Below are 11,387 nucleotides of genomic sequence, written 5' to 3'. Positions count from 1 at the left end.
AATTTTGTGTACTACATCATTTGCAACTGCCAAATATATGGCGGAAGTGCCATGAGCACTAAAGGAAAAAATCTAAACTTTGAAAAAATTGTCTATAGAAAATTTTGTCGAAATTTAATTTCTATAGAAAATTTTGTCGAAATTTTATTTCCTTAGAAAATTTTGTCGAAATTTTATTTCTATAGAAAACTTTGTAAAAATTTTATTTCTATAGAAAATTTTGTTAAAATTTTATTTCCATAGCAAATTTTGTCAAAATTTTATTTCTATAAAAAAATTTGTCAACATTTTATTTCTATAAAAAATTTTGTCAAAATTTTATTTCTGTAGAAAATTTTGTCAAATTTTTTTTTCTATAATTTATAATATAATTTTTTAAAAATTTTATTTCTATAGAAAATTTTATATCTATAGAAAATGTTGTCCAAATTTTATTTCTATAAAAAAATGTGTCACAATTTTATTTCTATAGAAAATTTTGTCAAAATTTTTTATCTATAGAAAATTTTTTTTAAAATTTTATATCTATAGAAAGTTTTGTCGAAATTTTATTTCTATAGAAAATTTTGTTGAAATTTTATTACTATAGAAATTTTTGTCATAATTTTATTTCTATAGAAAATTTTGTCAACATTTTTTATCTATAGAAAATTTTTTCAAAATTTTATATCTATAGAAAATTTTGTCAAAATTTTATTTCTATAAAAAAATTTGTCAAAATTTTATTTGTATAGAAAATTTTGTCAAAATTTTTTATCTATTGAAAAATTTTTTCAAAATTTTATATCTATAGAAAATTTTCTCAAAATTTTATTTCTCTAGAAAATTTTGTCAAAATTTTTGTTTCTACAGAAAATTTTATCAACATTTTATTGCTATAGAAAATTTTGTCAAAATTTTATTTCTATAGAAAATTTTGTCAACATTTTGTTTCTTTAGAAAATTTTGTAAAAATTTTATATCTATAGAAAATTTTGTCAAAATTGTATTATTTTTATTTATTTTTATTATTATTTATTGTATTTATTTTATTCTCATTTCTTTACTTATAATAACAATAAGTACATAAGTCAATTAAAATACTTCATATTGGTTTCACAATTGTATTCTATATAAAATAAATCTTGATTTCTGACAATAACTTTGAGTTGTCTGTCAGTTCTTACTGGTCATGGCGACTGTTATAACAGTAAATTTTGATATTACATTTTAGTGTTTATTTTTATGTTATTTATTTTTTTTTTTTTTATTTTTTTAGAATTGAATAAGCTTCACATAAATACATTAAAATTGTTCATTCAGTATACATTGCCTATACTTTAATGCACTATTCACATATTCATATTTTATTTCTATAGAAAATTTTGTCGAAATTTTATTTCTATAGAAAATTTTGTCGAAATTTTAGTTCTATAGAAAATTTTGTCGAAGTTTTAGTTCTATAGAAAATTTTGTCAAAATTTAATTCTATAGAAATATTTTGTCAAAATTTTATTTCTATAGAAAGTTTTCTCAAAATTTTATTTCTACAGAAATTTTTGTCAACCTTTTTTCAACATTTTTTATCTATAGTTTTTTTTTTTTTTAAAAAAAACTTGTCAAAATTTTATTGCTTTAGAAAGTTTTGTCAAAATTTTATTGCTTTAGAAAGTTTTGTCGAAATTTTATTTCTATAGAAAATTTTGTCAACATTTTATTTCTTTAGAAAATTTTGTAAAAATTTTATTTCTATAGAAAATTTTGTCGAAATTTAATTTCTATAGAAAATTTTGTAAAAATTCTATTTCTATAGAAAATTTTGTAAAAATTTTAGTTCTATAGAAAATTTTGTAAAAATTTTAGTTTTTTAGAAAATTTTGTAAAAATTTTATTTCTATAGAAAATTTTGTCAAAATTTTTTTTTATGGAAAATTTTGTCAAAATTTTATTTCTATAGAAAATTTTGTCAAAATTTTATATCTATAGAAAATTTTGTCAAAATTTTATTTCTAAGTTTAAATACGGGCCTTTCCATAATTTTCTCATTTCTTCCGGTGTACTTTTGTGTGGGCCCAATGAAAATGCACCTTTGCTTTTTGGTGTTAGCTAAACTGTCATATTAGTACTCCAGCAAGTAATTGATATGTGATGAATGTCTGAGCATTACAGCTTTCATAGTGCATGGACACCTATTATTGGAATTGTTCCAAGTATTTTCTTAAAATTAAACGACCTGCCCACCTCCTGTTCAAATAACGAATAGTAGCAGTAAGCTTCATCCATTCATTTCATTCATGGATTTTGTTTTACTTACTTCATACTTGTTACACCCTTCGCCTAAGACTAATGGTATACCAAGTTATTTTGGAGCTTTTGTTACTTTCCGTATGGTCCATATAATGACATGACATATTTCTTACATATTGCATATCATTTGGATTATTTAATCTCACGTCCGCCTATCTCGTCTCTGTGGTGGAACTGGACTAGTTCTAACTACTTTCAGTTTCTGAGTTTCTGGGGTTTGCTGGTGTTGTTGTTTTCTCCGTTCCTTTATGGATTTACATCGGAAAGCCGGTTTGTGGAATAACTTCAACACGCATGACATAAATCTTTTAGTAAAATGCTTGTAAGCTGGTATCCAACTATGGGGATATGGACATCTGGCAAAATTTTGCAAAATTATGCAAAATATGTGTTACCATTTTTAAAGAGATTTTTTTTATTGGTTACTAATTGCAATTAAAAATTACGTAAATAGGTGAAGTCGATTAAACTGGTAATTTTAATAGTATCGATTGAATCAAAAGCTACACATCATAAGAATTTATATTGAAGTTGGGTTTAGTTGAAACTAAAAAGCTCGTAATTTTGAGTGAAATAAATCGAAGATGTAACTAATGACATTTCCTCTAAAATTTAATATTAATGACTTGGTTAGACTGACCCGCTGGCGTTGGCCGTTTTTTGTTTTTATATCCTTCATATCCACTATTGGAGGGCGGGTATACTAGCTTTGATATTCCGTTTGTAATGCATTGAAATATGGGTCTCAGACCCCATAAAGTATTTAAAAAAAAAAACTATAACGTATAGGTGTAATAGGTATTTTAGTTAATGTGGTATCACAATGGCCTGAATAGTCCAACTGAGCCTGAAAAAAACACACACAAAAATTTTATTGTTGAAAACAAAACAAAAATCGGAAATAACATCCAATTTTAGAATCAGCTTAGATTTATTCCAAACTGGCTACCTTTGGCTTGAACTATGGGCTTCAAATGACCAACGAACCCATAACATTTTGCCCAACATTGGTTCTGCGGTATTTTGGCCCATTCGTGGCGAATCGCCATTCTGGGATGATCGACATTTTTAGAGCCCAGAAGCAAAAAGTCCAAAGCAGTGAGATCCGGAGAGTTTTGAAGGATCGCCTTTTTAAACACTTCTTGATAGACGTATGATCATTGCACCCCTGTTTCGAGCGATGAAAATAAGCGGGGAGCAGCGGTATGAAGATGAACTGCAGGAAAATGAACCCCAAAACCCAATTGAAACAGAACTCCCCGACGTTTCATTATGAATACAAACCCTCTGAAAATGAGACCCAACAATTGCAGCTGAAGCATGGAAATCGACCCCATAACTTAATTAGGGCTCATATTCATATGGTTCGCGTTAACTCACTTTGGACTCTGCCCATAGGAGAAAGTCTTAAACACCGGCAAAAGGCTCTTCATTTATATCGCTTTCAAATCGCATAAGTCCATTTTGGATTCTGTCAATAGGATTAAGACTTAAATCACTTTCATCATCTTGGAATTGCGATAGCCCACTTTGGACTCTATTCGTAGGAGAAAATCGTAAACCCCGGTGAAAGACTTGCCACTTATTTCGCTTTGGAATCGCGAAAGTCTTAATCCACAAGCAATGAAAAATTTGTTTGTTTTGCCACCATTGTCAAATTCCAGAAAGCGAATATCGGCCCACTTGGAAGCGAAACACAATCCCAAAAAGGGAGTTTGGGTTGTTTTTCATTTGAAATATTGGGGTATATATTCATAACGCAAACGGGCCCAAAAATAATCTGAAGCTACAAAAAAAAAACATAAAAATGTACAATTTTTTGGGGTCACTTTCATCATCTTGGAATTGCGATAGCCCACTTTGGACTCTATCCGTAGGAGAAAATCGTAAACCCCTGTGGAAGACCTGCCACTTATTTCGCTTTGGAATTGCGATAGCCCATTTTAAATTCTTTTCATAGAGGAAAGTCTTAATCCACAAGCAATGAACAAATTTGTTTGTTTTTCCACCTTTGTCAAATCCCAGAAAGCGAAAATCGGCCCACTTGAAAGCGAAGCACCATCCCAAAAAAAGGGAGTTTGGGTTATTTTTCAATTTGAACTACTGGGTTATATTTTCATAATGCAAACGTGTCCCAAAAATGAAATGAAGCTACAAAAAACATAAAGATGAGACGTTTCCATAAAATTTTTTGGGATCACTTTGGAATCGCGAAAGTCTTAATCCACAAGCAATGAAAAATTTGTTTGTTTTGCCACCATTGTCAAATTCCAGAAAGCGAATATCGGCCCACTTGGAAGCGAAACACAATCCCAAAAAGGGAGTTTGGGTTGTTTTTCATTTGAAATATTGGGGTATATATTCATAACGCAAACGGGCCCAAAAATAATCTGAAGCTACAAAAAAAAAACATAAAAATGTACAATTTTTTGGGGTCACTTTCATCATCTTGGAATTGCGATAGCCCACTTTGGACTCTATCCGTAGGAGAAAATCGTAAACCCCTGTGGAAGACCTGCCACTTATTTCGCTTTGGAATTGCGATAGCCCATTTTAAATTCTTTTCATAGAGGAAAGTCTTAATCCACAAGCAATGAACAAATTTGTTTGTTTTTCCACCTTTGTCAAATCCCAGAAAGCGAAAATCGGCCCACTTGAAAGCGAAGCACCATCCCAAAAAAAGGGAGTTTGGGTTATTTTTCAATTTGAACTACTGGGTTATATTTTCATAATGCAAACGTGTCCCAAAAATGAAATGAAGCTACAAAAAACATAAAGATGAGACGTTTCCATAAAATTTTTTGGGATCACTTTCATCATCTTGGAATTGCGATAGCCCACTTTGGACTCTATCCGTAGGAGAAAATCGTAAACCCCGGTGGAAGACTTGCCACTTATTTCGCTTTGGAATCGCGATAGCCCACTTTGAATTCTCTTCATAGAGGAAAGTCTTAATCCACAAGCAATGAACAAATTTGTTAGTTTTTCCACCATTGCCAGAAAGAAAATCGAAAATCGGCCTTGAAAGCGAAGCACAATCCCAAAAAGGGAGTTTGTGTTATTTTTCATTTGAACTACTGGGTTATATTTTCATAATGCAAACGGGCCGCAAAAAAGAAATGAAGCTACAAAAAAAAAATAAATAAATGAAAATGAGGTGTTTCCATAAAATTTTTTGGGATCATCCTTCAGTTAAGTTTTTGAGGCTTATTTTCATGGGGCCCATATTCATAGCGCCTCTTCCTTCAATTAGGTCTTGAGGCTCAGTTTCATGGGGCCTATATTCATATGGGACCACGGCCGTTACGGCGGCACACACCACGGTGGTGCTTGAGACCTGGTTGCCTATCGATGGTGTGCATTTTAAACTGACCTCTTTGACAAGTAAACCCGATCATTTTGTTCGTTCACAAATTGCTCATTTTGAAATGGCTTCCCATCGGAGAAAACCAAATTCTGTAAGTGGCCATGTGCAAGCGAAGCAACTTCTTTGCTTTTTCTAGTCTAACATTTTTTTGCATCGGAGAGCTCTTGAACTTTTTTAAATTCGGCTGTAGTTCCAGCACATTTTTCAATATGTGTTGTATGCGTTCTCATTATATCTTTAGTTCACGAGAAAGTTTTCAATCACTCGGGCATGGATTACGATCAAATCTGACCTTCACTTTTTGGATCATTTCTGATATTGTTACCTATTTAGTCCACGCAGTGTAACTTTATAAGTATCACGGCAGGTTAAATTAGGTTAGGTATAGTGGCAGCCCGCTATTTCTGTCAAACTAGACTATTCAGTCCATTCACCCAGAGAAGGAATATGATCACATCCTAGAGCAAAATTTTATTTATGGACGGTGAACATGTAACAGATTTGCCTTAATCATATTATTTTCTCGGACATTATGTCCGGCAAAAACGTAGTCACCCCATCCAAACATAATATTTTGCTCTACACCCTCACAAAAAATCGCTTCTGTAACATATACTCCCAAACATATTTTGCTTCAAGCATATACATTTTTGGGTATTGCCCAAACATTTATATGTTTGATCTCTACCAATATATAATATGTTTCAAAGCATATTGGTCTAAACAATATATGTTTGGGTAGTCTAAGCTCCAAACATTTTGTATTTTTGCATCCAAATTCAATAATGTTTTCTTCCAAAAAACAATATGTTATTATGTGACCATATAATATGTTTGGAAGCATTTTGCACCCAAAAATATTATATGCTTAAAAAAATTCTCCCAAACAATATTGGGCTCAAAATTTTATTTATTTATTTATATATTTACAATCATAATGAATTATGAAAATAAACAGGTAATATAGGTGCTAACAACATAGGTTTTTGACCTGAATGCTCAAATTTTTGTTTCTGCCCAATTGTATATTCCCCGACATCTTTCTCACTTCCACGAGATTTTTTAGTTCTTAGCACCTTTTTCTGTAATACAAACATTGTAGAAGAAATTATTCAATTGTATGGTTTTTTTATTTTAATTTTACCTTTTGCCGGACGGGGATTTGAACAGCGGACCACACAGTTTGTAAGGATCAAAGAAGTAGCTGATCAATTGCCTAAGGAAAAATAAAATGTTAATTTTGTAATAACAAGCAACAACCACCAACTTAATCCAATATCGCTCCCTGTTAAATAGCGCTCCAAGCTACTAAACACATATATGTTTATAGGCTATTTCTAAATTAATATATGTTTGCATCCAAGCATATTATATTTACAAACATTTTATGTCCCAAACATAATATGTTCTAACATATTAACATATATGTCCCAAACATGTTATGCTAGTTTATGAACATTATATGCTTGCACTCAAAAATATTGTGTTTAAAAATTTGTGTTCCAAACATATAATGTTTATAGCCAAACATATGAAAAACAGTATTTTTCATCCGTGTAGGAGGTGCTCATATTCCTTCTCTGCGTGTTCTGAGCTTCTCTCTTATCAATGAGTGCTGCCCCATTCTATGTTTAGCTAAAATTGGCAAGGGACCTTTTTTATAGAAGAGTCCGAACGGCGTTTCATATAATGCTGAAACCACTTTCAAAAGTTCATTGATTGACTTTCAAAAAAACTTTCAAAAGTTCATTGATTGACTTGAAATGTTCAGAGAATATAACATGAAGGTTGGCTTATAAGTCCACGGTCTGACACATAGATGGCGTCGCTAGTATTAAATGCATATTATTTTTATATAATACCAACCTTTAAATGATTCGTGTCAAAATTTGACGTCTGTAAGTCAATTAGTTTGTGAGATAGAGAGTCTTTTGTGAAGCAACTTTTGTTATTGTGAAAAAAATGGAAAAAAAGGAAAAAAAAAGGAATTTCGTGTTTTGATAAAATACTGTTTTCTGATGGGAAAAAAATACGGTGGAAGCAAAAACTGGGCTTGATAATGAGTTTCCGGACTCTGCCCCAGGGAAATCAACAATAATTGATTGGTATGCAAAATTCAAGCGTGGTTAAATGAGCATGGAGGACGGTGAACGCAGTGGACGCTCGAAAGAGGTGGTTACCGACGAAAACATCAAAAAAATCCACAAAATGATTTTGAATGACCATAAAATGAAGTTGATCGAGATAGCAGATGCCTTAAAGATATCAAAGGAACGTGTTAGTCATATCATTCATCAATATTTGGATATGGGGACGCTCTGTGCAAAATGGGTGCCGCGCGAGCTCACATTTGACCAAAAACAACAACGCGTTGATGATTCTGAGCGGTGTTTGCAGCTGTTAACTCGTAATACACCCGAGTTTTTCCGTCGATATGTGACAATGGATGAAACATGGCTCCATCACTACACTCCTGAGTCCAATCGACAGTCGGCTGAGTGGACAGCGACCGGTGAACCGTCTCCGAAGCGTGGAAAGACTCAAAAGTCCGCTGGCAAAGTAATGGCCTCTGTTTTTTGGGATGCGCATGGAATAATTTTTATCGATTATCTTGAGAAGGGAAAAACCATCAACAGTGACTATTATATGGCGTTATTGGAGCGTTTGAAGGTCGAAATCGCGGCACAACGGCCCCATATGAAGAAGAAAAAGTGTTGTTCCACCAAGACAACGCACCGTTCCACAAGTCATTGAGAATGATGGCAAAAATTCATGAATTGGGCATCGAATTGCTTCCCCACCCACCGTATTCTCCAGATCTGGCCCCAGCGACTTTTTCTTGTTCTCTGACCTCAAAAATTTTGGGAAAAATTTGGCTGCAATGAAGAGGTGATCGCCGAAACTGAGGCCTATTTTGAGACAAAACCGAAGGAGTACTACCAAAATGGTATCAAAAAATTAGAAGGTCGTTATAATCGTTGTATCGCTCTTGAAGGGAACTATGTTGAATAATAAAAACGAATTTTTACAAAAAAATGTGTTTTTCTTTGTTAGACCAGGGACTTATCAGCCAACGTGTTATATGGGGCATATGCGGTATAATTGGGTTGATTAACTTTTCGTTATATGGATGGGAGAGGGCTTACCACTTGTCCTACGTTTTAAAAATTCCACTTAAGACTGTTTTAAGCAGCTCATAGAATTTTAATCAATATTTTAGTAATAATGAGTATATTAGAGAGTTTTAGATTTTTTAAAGATATATTGACTTTAGTTTAATAGAAATACACAAATCAATGTTTAAATTAAATAATTTTGCAATATACAAAATTTTTGGTGTAGACTCTTTGGAATACCAATAAATTGCCGAAAATAATTAACATTCCTAAATAAGAAAGGATATCTCTTCAGTGGTTTTGGGTCGCTTATATGCAATACCAATTCAGAATATTGTGTTTTAGTTAAGAAGAAAGATTGATTGTACAAATGACCCGCTGATACCAAAATTATGCTGGGCAGGATTCCATAGTAGGTACACGGATGAAAAAGACTGTTTTTCATATGTTTGGCTATAAACATTATATGTTTGGAACACAAATTTGTAAACACAATATTTTTGAGTGCAAGCATATAATGTTCATAAACTAGCATAACATGTTTGGGACATATATGTTAATATGTTAGAACATATTATGTTTGAGCCATAAAATGTTTGCAAATATAATATGCTTGGATGCAAACATATATTAATTTAGAAATAGCCTATAAACATATATGTGTTTAGTAGCTTGGAGCGCTATTTAACAGGGAGCGATATTGAATTAAGTTGGTGGTTGTTGCTTGTTATTACAAAATTAAAATTTTATTTTTCCTTGGGCAATTGATCAGCTACTTCTTTGATCCTTACAAACTGTGTGGTCCGCTGTTCGAATCCCCGTCCGGCAAAAGGTAAAATTAAAATAAAAAAATCATAAAATTTAATAATTTCTTCTACAATGTTTGTATTACAGAAAAAGGTGCTAAGAACTAAAAAATCTCGTGGAAGTGAGAAAGATGTGGGGGAATATACAATTAGGCAGAAACAAAATTTTGAGCATTCAGGTCGAAAACCTATGTTGTTAGCACCTATATTACCTGTTTATTTTCATAATTCATTATGAGTGTAAATATATAAATAAATAAATAAAATTTTGAGCACAGTATTGTTTGGGAGAATTTTTTTTGAGCATATAATATTTTTGGGTGCAAAATGCTTCCAAACATATTATATGTTCACATAATAACATATTGTTTTTTGGAAGACAACATTATTGAATTTGGATGCAAAAATACAAAATGTTTGGAACTTAGACTACCCAAACATATATTGTTTAGACCAATATGCTTTCAAACATATTATATATGGGAAGAGATCAAACATATAAATGTTTGGGCAATACCTAAAAATGTATATGCTTGAAGCAAAATATGTTTGGGAGTATATGTTACAGAAGCGATTTTTTGTGAGGGTGTAATATTTCTTTTAAAAACGAAATATAGACCGTGTTTGGTGTTCTAAGCAAAACTCATTTAACCCATTGGGTGCGCTATTAAATCTATTTGGTTTTTGTCTTAGCTAACTACAATTTACAATTTATCTTCTATGTATCCCAAATACTTTTTACTGCTTTTCCAAATATAAAATTTTCTCATTAATTTATATTAATTTCCAAATCTATTTTCTTTCGACCTGAGTATACGCAAAATTACTTTTTTTTTGTTGTGAGGTAATATTATTAACTAAAAGAGACTATTTCTATATTTACTTACATCTAGATTTAGTTTTTCCAATTAGCTCCTCATTATGTCGCTTTTGCCTAACTTCTTTAATAGTACTTCGTTGTTACTTCAATATAATATGGTTGTTTTAACCATAAATAGTTAACAATCGTTAGTTTATAATAAATAACAACCAGTATACAGTTACACAATTCGACCATGGCCAAGAACTTGACACCCTGCATTATGGTGGAACATAAGATATCAACAAAAGGCCAAGACTTTCATCAAGGGAACTCAGAGGACAGAAAATTTTGTTTTGTTTGTTTCTTTGTTCATATGAATGTTTATTGTGGTCAATTACCCTGTAAAATGGTCATAAACACTTAATAAAAAAGTGAAATTATATGGTTTTTAATGGCTACGATTTGAGCATATAAACTAACCATGACAGGCTATAGTCACACACACAAGACTAGGAAAACTTGGTCAAATGCCAATGAAATGTAATGTCTGCTGGTATTATACAATATTGATGAAGATTATGTGGATGATTACACGATGATGATGATGATCATCATCATCCTGGCTATGATGAGAGTTGCTTATTTTCATAGATATTACAACATATCTGGTAATTTTTTATTTTTGGGTTTCTTTTTTTTACAGATTGGAAAACAGGCTCCTTATTATGTTGGCGCCTCACAGACATTGCCTCGTGGAATGTATACAGATCGCAACAAAGTGGCCATGGGTAAATATTCCTAATTTTTTGGGTTTTTTTCATTTATTGATGGAAACTTATTTATGGTTATAGTTTCTTACAAGATTCAGTTGTTCCTTCCTATGCCCTTGTAATTTATAATCCCCCCTCTTTAGCATTCTTATGCATGTTTTGTTTCAAGAGTTTTGAGTTCTCAATGTTTCATGTTTATTTCAGTTTGGATTCTTTTCTTTCGGTAAACCTTAACTGCAT

The 11,387-nt window shown here is 31.7% G+C and overlaps 1 protein-coding gene across 3 annotated transcripts in view; it reads left to right on the top strand.

Annotated features, from left to right (window-relative positions):
* LOC142229226 (coiled-coil domain-containing protein CG32809) overlaps positions 1–11,387 on the top strand; it is a 91,011-nt gene that overhangs the window by 38,514 nt on the left and 41,110 nt on the right. For all 3 annotated transcript variants that reach the window (XM_075299767.1, XM_075299766.1, XM_075299765.1), the window contains one exon: positions 11,081–11,165. In XM_075299767.1, coding sequence (XP_075155882.1) covers positions 11,081–11,165 — 85 coding nt within the window. The remainder of the gene's footprint in view (positions 1–11,080; positions 11,166–11,387) is intronic.

The sequence above is a fragment of the Haematobia irritans genome, chromosome 3 (assembly GCF_050003625.1).
Source record: "Haematobia irritans isolate KBUSLIRL chromosome 3, ASM5000362v1, whole genome shotgun sequence".
In the NCBI taxonomy this organism is placed as follows: Eukaryota; Metazoa; Arthropoda; class Insecta; order Diptera; family Muscidae; genus Haematobia; species Haematobia irritans.
Note: the sequence above shows the minus strand (reverse complement) of the source record. Positions and strands in the feature narration are given on the sequence as shown.